At 39.2% G+C, this 19596-nt stretch overlaps 1 protein-coding gene across 3 annotated transcripts in view; it reads right to left on the bottom strand.

Annotated features, from left to right (window-relative positions):
- Positions 1–877: 877 nt before the first annotated feature.
- Positions 878–19596, bottom strand: part of ica1 (islet cell autoantigen 1) — a 97772-nt gene continuing 79053 nt past the window's right edge. For 2 of the 3 annotated variants that reach the window (XM_028817036.2, XM_051935827.1), the window contains 4 exons: positions 15282–15365; positions 13812–14081; positions 11965–12048; positions 878–5215 (listed from right to left, as the gene is read on the bottom strand). In XM_028817036.2, the coding sequence (XP_028672869.1) occupies positions 5094–5215; positions 11965–12048; positions 13812–14081; positions 15282–15365 (560 nt within the window). In that variant the 3' untranslated portion in view covers positions 878–5093. The remainder of the gene's footprint in view (positions 5216–11964; positions 12049–13811; positions 14082–15281; positions 15366–19596) is intronic. The other variant, XM_028817037.2, reaches the window with a different exon arrangement.

Here is a 19596-nt window from a genome sequence, read left to right as displayed (position 1 = left end):
TTAATACAGGAACAGTGGCCTTCATTTGGATCCTGGTGAGATTTTTCCAGTTTACGGCATTTCGGGAATGCACTGTGTGATCGCCTCATTCACTAACTTTCCCTAAACTTCAACAACTGGACAAATAGCTTTTTTTTATCAAACTAGTGGACCTGTGTCCATTGAATTGAACACTGGTTTCAGGACTTTGCCGTCAGTCACATGTGGGTCATGTGATAAATGTAAGATATGTTAAGGAATGTAAAAAAGGGGAATATGATGTTTCCTCCCTGTTTAGAATACTAACATTATGTGCCAAAGAGAGTGTGTGTGTGTGTGTGCAGTGTGTGGACAGATCTTCACCTGTTCTGATGTGCACAGGACATTTACTGTGACAGTTCACATTGTGGCCAGTTTCAAAATAACAACCCATTTTTTATTTTACATTCTTGATGTTTCTGTTTATGTATGTCATCACACAAATGATCCTGGGGACATCTTCCTGGCTCCGGAGAGATAATCAGCTCCACTACGGGATGAGAGGGGCCAGTGACACTGACAGTTTCTTCTCCTTTCCTCGTAGCACAGGATAATGACCTGACGAGGCCCCGGCCCTTCTGGTCCAGACCATACACAAGGAGAGAAGGGAATACGGCGACTGGTGTTGACCGGCCTGCCTTTCCAACGATCATCCTGTGCAACTTATGCAGTAAAATGCAGCAAGAGAAGCCGGTTGAGGTGTAACAGACACAAAATGATCATTTTTGGTTGGGTATTCCATTAACGAAAAACAGAAATAATATTATAGGTGTCAGTTACAATCAATTTCCGAGATTTGGTATGCGAACAAAGTGCACTGTACAGCAGGAGCTGAGAAACGAAGAAGGTCCCAAATCACTTGGAGGAAATCACTTTAATGAGGTGCTCAATTCATAACAAAAGCAAACATTTTTTCATGCCCACGCATACAACGTCAGATTTGCAGTCCCCCAGAGTTGTGTCACAATCAGTATAAAAAAACAACAAATATACTTAAATGGTTTTAATAATACAGATCAAAATATTGTGGCAGATACAAGGTAGAAGATGAAAGCAGCATGTCAAGTAAATAAAAGGCGAGTAGAGTATGTGCTCTCAGTACCCTGAGGGGCAGATATGACCACCACATGGATGACCCGTCACCTGTAGAAGAACACAACAGCTCATCAGTGGTAGAAGACAGAATGTCACCAATGGGCAGCCCATCTCGGGGGGCTCTAACAGCCCTGGGAGCCAATAAGGGTCTTTTTCAAATGTTTTACTAAATGTTATAAAGAAAAGAACATCAACACAGGACAAAGATAAAACAACAAAAACAATAATAAATATATTCTCTTTAATTCTACTGTAGTTCACTTTCAACCTGCCACACAACTGTTTGTGTCTTGTTGTGTTCCTCTGAAATGAATGACATCCATTGTTTTCATACACATCACTTCCCTGGCATCAAGATATGCCTGGCAGTGCCATCAGTGTGGACATTCAACCAAAACTAATCCTATTCCTGGTAAATTCATGAATGTCTGAAACATGATGTAACTACCATATTTATAAAATGAGTCATTTTAATCCCATTATAGTGTTTACACAATAAAAATTACCATGTTGTGCCATGCCAGTCTCTACCCATCTCTGTGGACTTTTATTTTGTTTTTACTTCTACAGCATTTTGACGCTTTTTTAGTAGGATGGCCATTCTTTCCAACAAACTTCAAAGTCATATTTGTTCCTCTCCTGCCCGGCCAGCTCCCTCCACCCCTGGGTAACATGTTGTGGGGTTTTACTGTTGTTGCGTTGGTGGCGGATCCCTGAAACGCTTTATGCTGCCAGTCTGAGCCTTCAAATGGCTGTGATTCTTTAAATGATGAGAGAATCAGTTTGTGTCTTAGCTCCCCCTCGAAACTGCAGGCACTGTAAAATAATTGCTGTGCCCTCCTTACTTTCTACCTCAAAAGATCCCCAAGGTGTCATTCACCACCATGATCATACAATCGCATCCATCTATAAAGTGGAGCAGCAGGGCTAACATCATTTTAAGATCAAGGAACCTAAAGAGCAGGGATGGCAAACTTACGAGCCTGGTGGGCTGCAGATATTCGTTCCAGACACTTTCTTAATTCATAACCATTTAAACCTCCTGACAGGACATCATTCTGTTGTCTTAATTATAACTGACTTGATTTTTAAGGTTTTATGGTTAAGGTACTTTGTAATGATGGCCAAGAAGAATTTCTAACATCAAGCTTTCAGGAAGATCAGAGATTACAAACCTTCTGATACAATAAACATTTATGGCGGCCAACACTGGACAACAGCAAACAATATAAAAAATCACGTTACTCCGGTCACATAAGCTACACAATCAAGTCATCCAATCATATGTTCACAATGCAAGCATTTTTTGCTAAAACATTTTTACACAAATAGGAAACAAGTTCACACAGGACAGGTGTTTGAATTGAAGACCTGCCTCTTCTCTTCGATCAAAGGTCACGAGTCCTGTCTTCATTCCAGAACCCTGTTCTCATGTGAACGAGCTTCTGAATGGCAAAAAAATGCACACATTTTGCCCGTTGACAGCAAATGAATGGATGACTTGATGTGTGGATTATGTGACGCAAGTAATGTGAGAATTTTTTCATGGATGCTTCCTGTAGCATTAGTCACCATAGATGTCTATTCTATCAGAAAGCTCTCGGAAAGAATCTCTGTTCTCCACGAAAACACAAGATTACATTTTTTTCTTGGTCATCACTACAAACCACACGGGGTAATTAGCTTATAAAAAAATATCATTTTGGGTGAAGTATTTTTACCGCAATATCCTAACCAGCTTCCCAAAATTAATAAGTTGTTTCCATGAAATAAGCATTTGGATCTTAAGATCCTTACCTGGCCTCTGTAGTTACAAGACTTGGATTCTTGATTTGAAAAGACTGAAAGTCTGTCATTATGAGGTGTAACTCGGGCAGACATCGTGCTGCTAACTAGTACATGGCATACTAACTGGTACCGAATCGGATGCTCTAAGTCATGCAGGGCTTGTGCTGACCCCACACAGTCAGTCTGTTGTAGCAAATTCACACCAGCTCCACATTAAAACACAGCAGGACATTAGTTGGCAATCAGCCCGGGTATGTATTTCTGTTTATTTCTGCATTTCTTTTTTATTAAACAGTTTAAAAACAGCTATTTGATGACACTCCAGGCACAATGCAATGTAGCATCTGGTTTTGAGCTGTGGTAGCGTAGCAACCGAGTCCCAGTGTTTTCCAACCTGTGGGAGAAGACTTAACACAAACACAATGAGGTTGTATAATCCCTCAAAAGTGGCTCCAGGGGTGCCATGCAGTTGTCAAGAATCCTGCAGGAGATCTCAGGAGGTGAGGCAGAGACAAACACCCTTGGTCTACCTGTTAGTGAGAGAATGTTGGTGCTAAGACCTCTATATGTTCTGTGTCCCCCCCAAGGGTAACTGGTAATTTTCCTCCAGGACACTAGAGAGCAGATGACATCTGCTGGTCACTAAATCGTAACTTCTTAAACTATGGGTCACAGGGTTGACACCCTTTGGGTCATGTAGAGTCGTGACTCACAGTTGTATTCATTGGGAAAGGTTTGTGAAATGTCTTGCAGTGGGTTACTGTAGGCAGTTAAAGCAATCGACCGCTCTTCTATAACCGCAAGCACCGATTATCCAAGTGGGACAAACAAATCTGATCTGATGGTCATCATGGACTGGGGTCTCAAAGACAATAAGAAGGGTAAGATTGGGTCACGAGAAAACAAAGCTTAACAAACACTGCTCTACATAACTGAACAAGGCCAAGGCCAGGGAAAACTGGCAGGATGTTGAAAGACCCCCTCAGCCATCATTGGCAGAATATCAGCAGCAGAAGTTGAGGCCAGGTTGTCCATCAAAGGGTGAGTGCGGGGAGTACTGGCAGCATGTGTCGCTAATCATGTGTCTGTGTACAAGGGACAGAAGAGAGCTGTAATTTTAAGAGAATGGACATGGGGGCTGTCTGAGGCACTTAGCCCTTTGACAGTTACCAAAAGAAGCCCAGGAGTGCATGGGTGACGTCTCTAGAGCAACAGAAACCTGCCCCCAACAACGGGAAAGCTGGGAAGAGAGTTGGAGCAAAGTCTACCTGGCAGGGGGAAGAGTTGAGGCTTGTGAGTGAACCAGCAGAAGGGGCCAGTGTGGCACTAGGGCTTTACTTGCCTTTTGTCTGACTGTGTACTTTGTGTTTTCCCTTTTATGTTTCAGTTTTTTTTTTTCTTTAACTTTTAAATCAAAATTTTCACTCCTCTGGCCTCATTGTTGTCATTCTGGGTGAGGACAGTTGCTACAAGGCCATCCTCTCCCATTACAATGAATTCAAAGCTGGGAACAAGCCCACTTGTGTGGCAAGAATCACCTGTCCAGGAGTGTGACTCAAGTTGTCAATGTGTTACAGTTTTATTTCAACAAACTTTACAAATCTAGAAGAAAACTAAATTAAGGCATGCATTTCAGTGTTAAATCAATGAACCATTTTAGTGGATGTTTTGCAAAGCAAGGTAACAAGCATCAGGTTTAATAGCTGGACATTACTGAATACTGTACATGTGGACCTTCATGTTATTCCTAAATATTCCTCTAATTACAGCAAGATAGCTGATAATATTTTTCCCAACATTCAAAACTGTGGTTTTTATTTTCTAAAAATACTGTTTTTGCTTTATATACTGTATATATATATATATATATAAAAAAGCCCAAACTGTGTAAATATTTGCTTGCACATACAGGATTAAAAAACAAACTATATTGCCTCTACCTTTTTATTACAGCATTACTAAGCGAAAACGTTCTGTCAAAGTAATCTGCAAAACTGATAAAGTGCAAAGAGTATCTTTAAATGTCAGTCTAAAGCATTATTAATATTTTTTGAAGTTGTACATTTTTCACATTTGTAAGCAGTGTGGCAACAATATATCCACCCATAATTTAAAACCATCCAGTAGGCATAACATTAAAGAGACATTTGCATTAAAAAAGAAGAAGAACCCAAATCATACAGTCATGGCACCTAAGCGTTGAGCAGTTCATGGTCTTTTCCGGTTTTCCCAATTGCATCAGGGTTGGCCAACGGATCCAAATCGGCGAACAAGCTGAACCAAGCTGACAGGTCCTTTGCGGGTTTTGGATGATCTGTGCATTGGATAAGAAACAGAACACTTAGAAAACAGACAGAGAAGACGGCAACGACCTCAAGAACAAGTAAAGCAGACGAAGCTCTCCGCGTGCCGTTTCAATAGCAGGCAAAGCTCCAATGTCATTCTTGCTTAAAGGAGTGCACTGATTTCTAAAAGCAGGCTGATAATTCTGTCCATAATGCATACATGTAGAAGTGTTTATTATAATGTATTTGAACTTTGCACAATAACACATTCATTCAGCACATCTGACATAGGCGAGCACTTAAATATCAAAGGGAGTGAATTTGAAAAGAATAATTATATGAAGTGCAGGATGAAATACATCTTCGCTAAAGAGTTAGCAGAAACAATAATTTTGCAAATGCTGACATGCATGGTAGATTAAGAATGTGTTTTTCTTTCTTTCCAATTTTTGCTTGTGCTTTTTTTTCTTTTAATTACACACCACAATCCCTAAATAACTGTATGTAAAAACAGCTTAAACCGTAACAAAAAACATAAAAGCCAGAAACATTTAAGTTGATGCATTAATTTGTTAAGACAGACACACTCTCACACAGCTTACGCGATATGAAGCCCAGTCCTGCTCTCTGTTTGCCTTTGTTTTTTACGTGACTTTCATAGCTGGCACTGACTTTCATTATTACAGCCTCACTACGCCTACCCAGTCTCAATTGTTTCTTCATCCAAAGATTGCAAACTGGTGAGATTTTTTGTTAACTTGTGGCTTGGATATTTTCAACACTAGACAGATATGGAAGAAAACCCACACAGATTCTATTCTTTCCAAAGAACAGCACTTGGCTTCAACAGCAAGCGTTAATGGCAGTCATTAGATACTTGAGGGATGTGGCTTTTTCTTGCTCTTTTCTTTCCCACCATGTATGAGGGGTGATAAAAATGTTTTGGGTCTGTAACGCCAGTAAAGCCAAGCAACTGTCATTTTTCATCTTAATTCCCATGAGCACTACTACATTTGTTATAACATTCACAAAGCTCCATTCACAAAGCTCATTCCATGCGGCTCCACTTTCTCTTGTTTGTGCCCTCATCTGTTGATAATTCAGTGTCTTCCTCATCGGAACAGCTCATCCCATGGAGAAAAGTGGATTAGTCAGATGGGGCCTGACCTGGAGAACAGGGTGGGTGAGACAAACCTTTGAACCAACGTTTGTAGAACACCCTTCATCACCAGTCCAGTGTCAGCAAGGGCATTTTTGTAAAGGAGGAGGAGGATGGTGGATAGTTGTCCTCACCCCTTTCCTTACTAATTGCAGAAAACTCTAAATCAGCATTATACCAGTTTTGTGGACCTTTTAAGGCATACAATCAATGCAGATAGAAAAAAATGGTTCACATGATCTTGCCAACATTGTAAGGAACTGTTACTGGAGAATCACCATACCTCAATTTTTTTTTTCCAATTGATGGATGTTTGAGCCCTGGGTCATACTGATATATCATCATCTTTGAAATTCGCCCAGTTTAAATTCATTAGCTCCTTTAGGTATCAACTTTCTGGGCACAGATCTTGTGCCTGCTTTCTGGCAACTAAGTAATAATGCCTATAGATTCAGAGTCTCACATATATCACTGTTCAAGTTTTCAGTATCCGTATTGACTTCAATCTGATATATGAAACACACTATCAACAGCAAATATACGAAACTTAGAATTTACTTATTTTAGGGCACAGTAGCTAATCTTTGGTCACTTACAAAATCAGCAACATTAACTACTCCATTCAGGGCCAGGCTTAAAAGGCTTTGATCAGCCCTCATATAATCGATAACCGTTAACACAGCTCATATTTTGATATACTGTAAGCATTAACGGTTTATTGCAAACGCTGTCGGTTGATGCTGATATTTAATTCGATTTTCATTTTCCCAGTCCAAAAAAGGTATTTATGTATTTTATTTCACTGGCACACACAATATAATTTTATAGTTTTGTGGATTAAACCCTCTGCATGCTGACAGCAAAGGCGAATACAACCACAGAATAAACCACCGCAGACATGATATGAATAATGTCCCATTAAGTTCAAATGATTGAAGACTTCTGCATTTTAACATTATCAACATTTCATTTACCGTATATACTCGCGTTTAAGTTCTCTCGTGGATAAGTCAGGGGTTGATTTTACCGTATAATTTCCAGTATTTTATAATGTCAGTCATATAAGTCAAATGCGGTAAACTCACACTATTGGTCCAAGAGATTATGATATGCTAACGCCCACCTGAGAGAGTAACCATGGAGCACACGGCCTTTTTTTCTATGTATTGTGCCTATGTGACTACACAGGAATACCCGAACTATTCCAAAGCGACGTTTGCACTGTTTTGTGTTTTTTGTATCTCACATCCTCATACACCTTTATCATAAGAGCATCCCTTATCTACGATGGAGCGTTCGATCAGAAGAAAATATGAAGCTGGTTTTAAATTAAAAGTCATTGCAGTGGTGAAAGAAATTGGTAAGTGCACTGGTGCAACAAAATTCGATGTGTCTGAGAAACTGGTGCGAGATTGGAGGAGGCAAGAAGATGTAAAGAAAAAAACAAGTAAGGGTCGCATTTTTGAACGGGCGTTTTTCGGGTTTCAAGACCTGACTTATATGTGAGTATATACGGTAAGGTATTGATTTATAGTAAACATGAATCAATACCATATATTGCTTATAGGATATAAAAATATAAGCAGGGTTAATGCTTATCGATTATATGAGAGCTGATCAAAACATTTTAAACCTGGCCCTGAATGGCGTATTTAATGTTACTGATTCTGTAAGTGACCAAGGTGTAATAACCTGTAAGTCTTTTTAACATATTACAAAAATATTAAAGGATTCACCTCAATAGTAAGAGTTAAGACTTTTTCCACTGAAGGTTATTACTGGTGTGACTAAAGGAATTAAGCTCTGTCTAAGTCTGGCTATGTTACCGTTTGATGCATCAGTTCAATAAGCATTAAAGAAAACTTTCCTGCAAAGCCAAATCTTTACAGTTTTACACTGGAAATATGCTGCTTACATTTCACAGTTGTAAAAGGATAAAAAGAAATTGTAGCCCCCATGTTTTCCCCCAGTCAAGTCAGTGTTGCCTTTGTGTGGCTAACTTGTTTCTTTCCTTCTTTCCATATGCCAATGATGTTGAGGTTCAGTCCTGCCTGCAGGTGTTGAATCCAGACAATTTCACAAACAGAGTGTCATTCATACATTTAATTGATCTCATTGTTTAGTTATCTGGCCTGGAAATATTTAAAAAATTATGAATATCTGCATTCTTTTCCTTAAGAGAGCAAAATCTTAGAAATATTTCAGAATTTCATACAATAAGAGTCAACCAACAAGGTAATTATATCTGAATAAATATTTCAGACAAATTTGAACAAATAAATGTAGGCCATGTCCAACATGGTAGAGGAGGCTTTGGCCTGTGAACATAAATATCTAAATGGCAGACGACAACCCCGAATGAACACCGGACTATGGTATTAGAGGAGGTGCGCTGACAAGAAGATGTAGCCAGGTGGTCCAAAGCCGTAGGTCAAGTGAGACAAGGCTTCTGGACAAGGTGCCAGAGAAGAGGAAACAAACATGGAATGAACTCTGGAGTCCAATATACTGAGTGTTATCATTAAGGCTACATACGACATCCTGGCCTCTTCCACAAAGTAAAATCTCTGGCTGGGAGAGGATCCAGCTTGGCCTTTGTGTACAGCTCCAGCAACCCTCAAGCACATCTTGGTCAAATGCAAGACCAGCCTCACAGAAGGCAGGTACACCTGGTGATTACAACCAAGTGTTAAAATGCTTGGTATTCAAACTTGAGATGCAAGAGATTAATCATCAATGCCATACCTCTCAACAACCAGGCAGCGCCCCAACAACCTCCATCTTTCATCCAGGAAGGGGAAAAACTGAAGACTAACCCCTCACCTCATATGTCAGGACCACTGAACGCATGGGTCTGGGAAATGCGGGTGGACCTAGCCCAGAGACTCATTTTCCCCATTGGAGATTGCAACAATGGCAGACCTGGTCCTCTGGTCCAACTCCAGTAAACATGCCTACATCATCGAGCTTATAGTCCCTATGGGAGGATGCAATCGGCAAAGCTCATGAATGTAAGTTGTGTTACTCTGGAAGTAGAGGACAGGAGTGTGAAGGTATTGCCAGCTGAGGTGGGGTGCAGGGGCTTTGTAGCCTGTTCCACAGCAAAGTTCCTCTGGGAAGTAGGTGTCAGAGGGGAGGCCCACAGAAAAGAAATCAAAGAGCTGGCCAACATGACTTAAAGGAGCAGCCACTAGCTCTGGCTGAAAAGGAAAGATGCCACTTGGGCTGCCAAGATGACCAGCTGACCATAAGACACACACCCAGGTCTGATCAGCCAGTGGTTGGCCTGCGTCAGAGGAGGGTGTCTTGTGATAGAAGGCTGAAACACCCAATGAGGAAGAGGTGCACAACTGATGATGTGTTCTCGTGGTAGCAATGTTGCCTAGTGGCCATTTCTATACAACCCCCTGGGAAGACAACTGTGGTGCAGAAACACTAGGGATTATAACATCAAGTCTTTCCTCTGCAATATGTACTGTAAAATGTGACAACAAAATAAATAATAACAACATAATATTTGCACAAAATAATTGTAGCATAAGATATGTTTGTTTCTTATTTCTTTAATATTTGCTTAGTTATTTATTTAATTATTTATTACAGACACAACAAGAAATATGATTTAAAGTAAAAACTGTCATTATCGCCTGTCAAAATTGAGAGGGTGGGCTGCAGTGGGTACTGTTTCTTTGATTGGTGAATCGTCCGTAGCCACTCTACACTGTAATTCTGGACAACTGATTCTTGCACTTGTATCTGTCGAGAATGCACACAGTCACACCTGCGCTTTACATGCTTTGAGAGCCCTGTGGCTCATAATCATGCTCAAAGGTGTCATTTTGTATGTCTGTGACTGATACAACTGCAAAAAAGCACAGCCTTGCATTACTGCGTGAAACGGCAAATTTAACTCAAGAAGCTCTGAATTCATCATCCTCTTAGAAGTCTTCATCTTACGGATTTGCTGTAAATGTGATCCTTGATAGCCAAAGACATATGTCACTCTATGGATGAGTCACCAATCAAAAAACAGTACTCGCCAGAGCCCACCATCTCCATTTTGACGTGTGAAGGTGTCAGTTTTCATTTCAAGGTATATTTCATGTTGCACATGTTGGCACTGAAATAAATAAAAGAAACAATTAAAGAAATAGGCCACAAAAACATATTTTGTGACACATTTCATTATTTATGGTCCCATATCATGTAATCATTTATTTATTACATTTCACCATACATTCATTTATTTACTCCAAAACATTCCTCCATATTCAAGAAGGCAGGAAACAGTTATGAGATGAACTCTCCACCTGCTGAAGGCTGTAGTGCAGGAGAAATGAAGACATAACTGGAGGCCATAACAAACAGGGCTGCACTTTTAGCCAAGAAATTATTTAACAGTTTGTCTAGAAACTTACTGGGTTTTCTCTTTTTTGTAATTCTTATATTTGTTTTTGGGGGGCTGTTGTTGATTGTTGTACTATTTCTTAAGCTTCTGTTAAAAACTAAATTCCCCCTAGAGGAAAATAAACTCTGTTCTTTTGATCTATCTATCTATCTATCTATCTATCTATCTATCTATCTATCTATCTATCTATCTTTCTATCTGTCTGTCTGTCTGTCTGTCTGTCTGTCTGTCTGTCTGTCTGTCTGTCTGTCTGTCTGTCTGTCTGTCAAAGGGAATAAAAAGAACAGCACACTAAAAGTAACAATGATGTACTGATTGTGAAATTGTTTCAAATATGAAAACAGGTGTCCTATAGGCCTGAACTTGTGAACCACTGCTATATACAGTACTATTTAAAAGATCAACTTCTCATCTTGAAATATCTACACTTTGAAGTGCTGTTTAGCCAATTCACCTTAATATCTTAAAATAAAGAGAAGTTGACATTTTTATATTTAGAAAAGGGTAGTGTGAACGATGGACACTCTTCTTTTTCAAATGCATGGTGATACTCATATCTGTCAATTTACATCATGACTAGGTAAAGCACTCGACAGAAAGCTGAGACCTGTATAAGGTATACACTGTAGCTTTTTAGTTAAAAAGAAAAAAGAATATACTTCTAGTATTACTGCTTTTAAGATCGTTAATTTATTTATCAGAAAACTCTCAGAATAAACAGTCTTCTACTGATAACCGTACTGCACCATATTATGATGTGGTCACTTGTATGGCATTATGTGAAATGATGACTATGTAAAACTTTAATAAAAAATTAATCTGGATAAACTTGAGTAATTTATGCGTTGTATTAACAGTAGCTGAGTTCATGCCGCCATGAAAAAAGTAAAGAGGGAAGGAAATGGTTCATTAAACAAAAATTTGCATGAAATAGTTGGAAATCGAACCTTGCCTTGATTTCTTGGTTGAAAGTGTGCTAACCACCCCACCACTTGTCCTGCACTATTTGTCTGTCAGTCAAGGCTAAAAGTGATAATACCTGTGCGCCACATTTCATTTCTGCAGCTTAAAAAACAATGCTGTGTATAAAGAGCAAACAAGCACAGATATTTGGATTTAATCAGACAAAATGTCATTCGTTAGTTCTTGGGTGGCAAAAAATTTAAACCATGTTAGTCACAAAGCCAATGAGTAGAACTACAAAGCGTTACCTTTTGCTGGTGTCTTGTGTAGGGAAGGATTAGCTGCAGCCGCAGATTCTGATGACTCAGCTGTTGAGTTACCTGCTGTCCAGTCTGTAGAAAAAAATAACAACAAATGTATATGAGTGTATTCTCTAACCATTTGGGCTATAAATATTGTGCATCTGGCCAATCTGCACAATATCGTACCAAACAGTTTGCTACTGCTGAATCCTAAATGGAACAAACAGAAAGAAGTACAGAAGCATCATTGTCACGAGGCCCTCAATATTGATTCTAGACTCCCAGTGAAAGCAACGCTACTGTCAAACTCGAAGCCTTTAGCCAGGAGTTCTATGCAAATTAATTCTATTTAATTTCAATGATTTACAGATTATCTGACAATTCTGAAAAGGAACTCCCAAATTGTATTCTGTTTGTGAGCCTAGATATATGCAAGGAAACAAACCAGAGAGCCCAGGTGCTACCACAATGACAGGCCGAATTAGCAAGGAACAGAGAAGGTGCAAACTTTTGGATTGAAAGTGGGTTGCTACGTCGGGTTACAGAATAGATAAACACACGGCTAAGTTAAACCTCTGCCTGTACAACATCACAATGACTTTTGTGACTACCTCAAATGATCATGCATGGCTAAAATAACGCTAAAATAATAAAACAAAGAAAATTAATCATTCACGACCACCATTTTTTTTTTTTTGTTCTTTATTTCGCCTTATACAATTTCTTGTATTAGGAATTTGTTAGTTTTCGCATACCCCTTGGGGTCAGAGCGCAGGGTCAGCCATTGTACAGTGCCCCTGGAGCAATTACAGGTTAAGGGTCTTGCTCAAGGGCCCAGCAGAGTAGGATCTCTTTTGGCAGTGACAGGGATTCGAACCGGCAACCTTCGGGATACCAGCGCAGATCCTTAGCCTCAGAGCCACCACTCCATCCTGATGCAGGATCAACTGGAGCAACAAACATACACTTTGCTTGTTGAATGAAAAATAGACAAACTCCTCTTTTAATACAAAGCATGTTTGTAATTATATTTTAGTTCCGTTATCAAACAATAACCTGTAAACATGTCTGTTATTGGAATGTGTATGGAGTTAAGTGACATGTGATGCTACTGTACTTTTGATGTGTTAATTGTGTGGTGTTCTGTCTTTGTTAAGAGAAAATGGATGATGTAAGTGACAAAAGTTTACTATTTACATTACTGTAGTCTAGTATCTAACTGCCTCTGAGCGAATCAATTAAATCCATTTATTTCTTTACACTTAAAGCAGTCTTCAAAACTCTATTGTCAATTAACATTCTATGTTTCAATTAAAACAACTTTCATGATTGCTTGCAAAATGTTCTTGGACCCTTGAAGGATTGTCTGTACTAATGTCGAGTTAACAGACATCTCTATATATGAATGTTAGTATGTGTAACGGGCATGCCTTACATTCAATGCTTCTGAACTGGAAGAGAGGGTTGAAACCGGATAGATGAATGGAAGAATGACTATTCACACTTTTGTATAGTTTGCAAGATCTGAAATTTTTATTCTGTATATTCTATGTGATGTCAATGTCATATCACTTTACATTTCACCTCTCTTTGTTTCTCAATGGTATCTTTACGATTGCAGATACTGTATGTTGGTTTAGCTATAGTGAACCTGCCGAAAAAGAGGCCAAGAAGACATGGTCACAGGTGTTTATGCATGATATGAAAAGAATTGGTCTAACTCCAAAGGATGCCCAGAATTGCAAAACAGTGTAAAAAATTTTTTTGGGGGCAACCAGGATAAACCCTAACAATGGATGTTAATTGGGAGATGATAACAATATGGTGAGCCCATCACATGAGCAATGACTTACTGGCTAACGAAGAATCTAAATTATTCATATTTTGGTCAAGGAGCTGGGAAGGAAGAAATCCTGATGGTGACTCTTCCTCTTGGAGCACATCTCCAGCACCAGGATCAGTTGCAGTGTCAAGCAAGTCATCATCTCCAAAGGCAGCTTTCCATTCCTTGCTAAAATCTCCTTCTTCTACTGATGAGGCATTCAGAATTTCATTTAACAATGTCATTTCATCTTTATCAGCAATGTCAAGATCTTCTGTGTTTGTAAGAAGGTCTTGTGTTCCTGAAAAAACAAATAAAATGCAACATTCATTTATCACGTATATGAAAATAGCTCAAAGTGCTAATAATAAATATATCAAAGGTGAAAGTGGAAAAATGAAAATTTATAAAAGGTTTATAAAGACTGTTAAAATTAGAAAGTAATATCCAGCTTAATAAAAGTGCTATGGTCAGATGGTCAAACCAAAACTCCATCTGGCAAAGATGCTGGAAAAAATAAACCTCTAGGGGTCCAAAGGCCAAATATTCTGCATTTCTTTCCTCTGTCCATCAGACCATAGCTGGATATTTTCTTTATATTTTCTTAAAAACCCTTTATAAAATATGCAGTCTACAATTTCTTTATTTGTCAGTAAAGGACACTGAAGTATTGACAATGTCTACGAGAAAAGAACAGAACACAGAGTGTGTAATTGCTACCAAGTCACCTGTCGTGGGAAACATGAAAAGCTTCAGATAAAGTGAATCCTTGTGTTGCCATGACAGGGAGAAGCATGCTTGTGGTATCAGACTTGGTGTGCAGAGGGGGTGATGAGGCGTAACACTGTCCTGCTAAAGAAGAAGGGACACCAATATGCTGCCTTTGATGACATTGTGTTTTTTTATAATATTATTTTTTCCTCATGCTTTTAGAAATTATTTCAAATACCTGGAAATAAAACACATCCAGCTTGTGGATGGTATAGTATGTGTGTTTTGATGCATCAGTAGTTGATGCTTAAAGCCTTGATCTATAAGAACTGATAAATGTTGTGTGTTACCCCCTTGTATGCCACGTGCGCTGAATGGGGAAAATTGGGCATTTAGGGCCCTGTGATGGAGTGTTACTGCTGCTTCTACAGTTGCACCACCTTTGCAAACTAAGCAAAGAACCACACCATTTTATAGGACATTCCATCAAGCACAAAATGTCTTAGCCATGTGTATGTTCTGTATCTTGCCAGTTAATTTACTGGTGGTAATAGTGAGAAAAGTAACAACAGCTTGAGTTATAAAAGTTAATAATATCAAAGAGCAGTGGAAGAAGCCAGTACCTTTATGGAAGTGATTACTTTGGCTAAGGAAACAGTAGCAGAACACACAAGAGAAGGTTGATTCCCCAGAAATAATGGGGGAACACTTAAGACTGAAAAAAGGAAAAAGAGTTCTAAACTAGGAAATAGCAGAAGTTTACATATCAATAGAGCCAGGAATATTCTACCTATGTTTTCTTTTTTTGATGGATCCAGATCTCCAAAAGTGGACAGCATTTCCTCATCATTTTTGTTTTTAAAAATTTCATTTTCTAGAAATAAAAAATCATGCATGATTAACATACTGTGCCTATTGAAACACATAGGCATTTCATATAAAAAGCTCCTAAAAAGTTGCTTTAAATTTAAATTTTATTTATAGGCACACATTGCCGTGTAGCATCTACCAGTTATTTGAACTCTAATTTACAGTTTTGAATTATGCTCTAAGGAATCTGGAATGAATATGGTGGAGAGCAGGTTATGTAACATCCTGAAGACCCATGCAGCTTGCTGTCACATTTCAAATGACTGAATGAAGCAGATTTGACCAATAACAAAGAATCCTTAGCGATGGCAACTTTAAACAGAACTTGCCACTGAGAACTACACAATTTAATGAAGTGGAAGGAGGGCATATAATGCATCTCCTAAAGGAAAGTGATGTGGGCAACTTTAAAAACAGAGTAAAATTAAATTCTTTTTTTCAGAAGACAGTAAGTGTGTGAAACTGCAGATTCGTTTACAGGTAAAAGGCTACTGGTAGCACTTCACCCATCTTACAGTAGTGTTTCTCAACCTTTTTCTTGTCACTGCACACTTTTTCCCATTTAATTGTCTTTGCGAGCCACCATGGAGAGGGGGCCCCACTTGCTTAAAAGATTGTGGTCACCAAAGGGAGGGGGACTGAGCACATTCATTGGAGGGGCAACCCGCTATGACCCACTCACAGCCCACCACAACTCATTACCAATATACACAATAGCAACTTGCAAACCCACCGGCATCAGCCCACGATGCACTTGTGAAGAGAAACACTGCCTTTGAGGCTCTAGCATGACCTGCAAACTCATAAGGCTTCCTTGTTTTCATAATATATATATATTATGACGAATGGTTGGAACCCTTGCCCAGCCGGGATGTTCTGGGCATTACCTTCCTCAGGATGCTAGAGGGCAGCCACCCAGGCTTGCTGTATGGCTACAGGTTTGGAGCTTGGATGCTCTACCTTGCTGGGGCCCATGCCCACCGCTGGAGGGCACTTGGACTGTGTTGAAGCCCTGTGTTGCAGCACTTCCGCCACACCCGGAAGTGCTGCCGGAAGCCGGTCAATGAGCACCTTGAGCACACCCAGGTGCCTTATAAAAGGAGTCAGCAACCATTACTACAGAGGCTAGTGTTGGGTGGAAGAGGACGAAGCTTGCAGGAGGAGGAGTGGCGGCGTGTAAAGCGAAAGAAGAAATGAACCTGGGGATCTCTATTGAAGAGCTGTGCTATAAGGGTACGAAGCAGGGGGAAACTGTTCTCACACCAAAAAAATAAAGGTGTATTGCACCTGCACTTGTCTGCCTCTCTGCGTCGGATAGGGTGGCCCCCTGGAGGTCCACAATATATGTATATATATATATATATATATATATACTGTATACTGTATACATATTGTAACAGAGGGTTTGAAAAGATTGGAACTCTGGCCAGGTTGGTCAGGAGGCTGAAATAATGGAGGAACAGGTGGAGACTGCATTCTAGCATGCCATGGGTGGCAGCATCCCTCTGCCTATGCTTTTGCTTGGAAACCCAAAGGGTTACATGCGAGTTGTAGTTTTAACAGGCTGCTCTACTGGCGGAGTAAACAGAAGGAGGCTCCCATGTTATACTTGAGTTCCACCTAACCCAGAAGTGTTTCCTGGCTACAGTGCTGGCATGCCAGAAGTACTCATGGGTCCACCTTGAAAAGGAGCTCTCCTCTTCAGACATGCTGGGAGAGAAGGAAGAGAAAACAGAAGGCCAAATAACATGTTGTTGGTTGGTTTTATACTCAAGGTACATCATGACGTATCTGTGACTTGTGGAAAAAGTATTGTGCCTAATAAAGCAGTCTTTTGGGAATTCAACTGATGGCTTGTGCAGATGTGTCTGTGTTTAGGGGTGTGAGACATCCCCTACAGCTCACAATCTATATATCTACAGTAGTATATAAAGCTGATGCATGTATACATTGCCTAGTATGTAAATCCACAACATTGAAACTATTTCCACCAAATTTATACACAGATTGAAATTTGTACAGGTGAAGACCACATGCAATGTTCCACTCCAAAATTTAGTTTGTATTCCAACACAAGGTAGCACCGTGTACCACTGATAGTATATAATCAATATAACATTTTTCATAACTTTCTTCAATTCATGATTTTACTGCAGAATTTAGAAAGAGTTTAGAAAGAGACATTTTTTGAAAAGTAATTTCTTAAATCTGATTTTGTATGAATTATTTTGTTATCACAGATGTATTCCTAGAGTACACATTCTTCATATAAGACTGCTTCCAGGTTGAAACCTAGTGCCCTATGTTTCAAGTGTAATCCTATAGTCAAGCTGCAGGATTTAAACCTCCATCATCCCACTTGTGTGTATCACACTGAAACAGTACGTAAAATAAGAAAAAGACTCAAGCATATAGCAGTCCATCCGTCTAGCAGGCTGTGGCATCACCTCCTACCCCTGTCGTTACTTCTAAATTGCAGTCTCAATTGTTTTTTATGTTTAAAGACGCAAAGAGGAATGTGGAGTAAAGGGCCAAATACATTGCATAACAGAAACGGCAGCTTGAACTTAAGATAGCTAGAGTTTTAAGCAATCTGCATTTCCTCTCAACTTTATCTTGTAGGTTTTTAAAAATTCTATAGTTGAAAAAAATTTTAAAATAACATGTCCATCTAGTGAAGGATTGTCTCTTATGAAGCAGAACATGATGTGATGCCTGCTGTCCTCACAAGCTGAACAAAAAATGAAAAAATAAATATGGAAGCAAAATAAACTTATCTGTCATAACCATATAAAATGTGTAAATGATATACAATATGCTACAGTATAATTATGGAATCTCCAGCATAAATGTCACTCGTTCATAAAAATAAACTACACACACTAAAATTCTGAACAATTCTTGTAATGCTAATTTCAAGTTCAGGGTTATTGTCAGTGTAGAGTCCAGTGTCAGGCCACAATGCAACTCGGTGCCTCCCTCTAGCACCATGATTAAGATTTGTGAATTAATGGTGTGCTGCTGACAAGCTGAACAGATCAATAACAGCATTTCAGAAATGACTTGAACAAGTTTCACATAAAACCTTATCAATCCATCCATCCATTTGGAGACTTGTTTAATCCAACCATAGGGTCATGGGGAGGGCTGAGGCCTAGACAAGCACGAATGTCAGCAGGAAGGCTGTTCTGCCACTGGGCAAATACATGTACACAGCCACACTAACACACAACAGATCAGTCAAGAGCCACTATTGATCCTAACCACACAGTTATGTGCTATCACATAGTACTGCTTTGAGAGGTTTCAGATAAAAGACGGATGTTTCGGTCAGGTGCTTTTCATAATTCAACTTATTTTACAGATATAGTAATCAATTTTGACTATATTTATCTCTGAAGTAACTGACAATTGTACAAAAGTTAATATAAATGTTTGCATATATGCACTGCTCCATTCACGAAGTCAAGAGGCTTAACATTTTCACGGCTATTTAAAACAAAGTGATAATTCAGCATTTTCTTGCCACCTAGAGCATTTCTTGAGTATAACATCTATAACTTAAAATATTCAAAGCACAACTGTTTATTTTAAAATTGTGACCGCTTCCAGGACTAATCAGTTTCATTTACAATCTAGGAAGTTAGTCAGTTACACTACCTTATTTTAGGAATCTGACTGATTGTGCCAAAGTTGTACTTTTTTGTCATTTTACCTCTGGAGTTTTTTAGAAGAATTTTAACATTCGGTTATAATGTGTCACACATGCATGTCAGAGGGTCACCCTCCGAGTTCCTCCTAGGAATGTAGTTCCACCTCAGACCAAGAGGGGGTGCTGATGTTAACTGTGTTGTCTTTCTTTTCCTCCAAGGTACTGAGAAAGTGCCAAGTAAGGGCAATTGACTCTGCCTCTTCTGGTCCCTGGGCCATCCGGAAGGAGGCGCCACTTCATGACTGAGCGACCAGAGAGAAAGCGCTCCCATATAACTTAAAAAAAACCTCCTAGAATCATTAAGCCCCATGTTACTTGAAATCTGTTATTTTGTTCTGTTTTGACGCCATCAAGCATTTTCTTTTTGTTTTCCTTTAAAGTAAATGAGGAGGGCTGAGATGGCGCCCCAAAATGTATTTTTTGTCAAGTCTGTCATTCCATTGGATGACCACAAATGATACTGTTATTATGGCACTGTTTACGGTTCAGTCTCTGTTATTATTTGTATTTTTCATTAATATTT

The sequence above is a fragment of the Erpetoichthys calabaricus genome, chromosome 13 (genome assembly GCF_900747795.2).
Source record: "Erpetoichthys calabaricus chromosome 13, fErpCal1.3, whole genome shotgun sequence".
Taxonomy (NCBI): domain Eukaryota; kingdom Metazoa; phylum Chordata; class Cladistia; order Polypteriformes; family Polypteridae; genus Erpetoichthys; species Erpetoichthys calabaricus.
The sequence above is the reverse complement of the archived record's forward strand: the minus strand, read 5'-3'. Positions and strand labels throughout refer to the sequence as shown.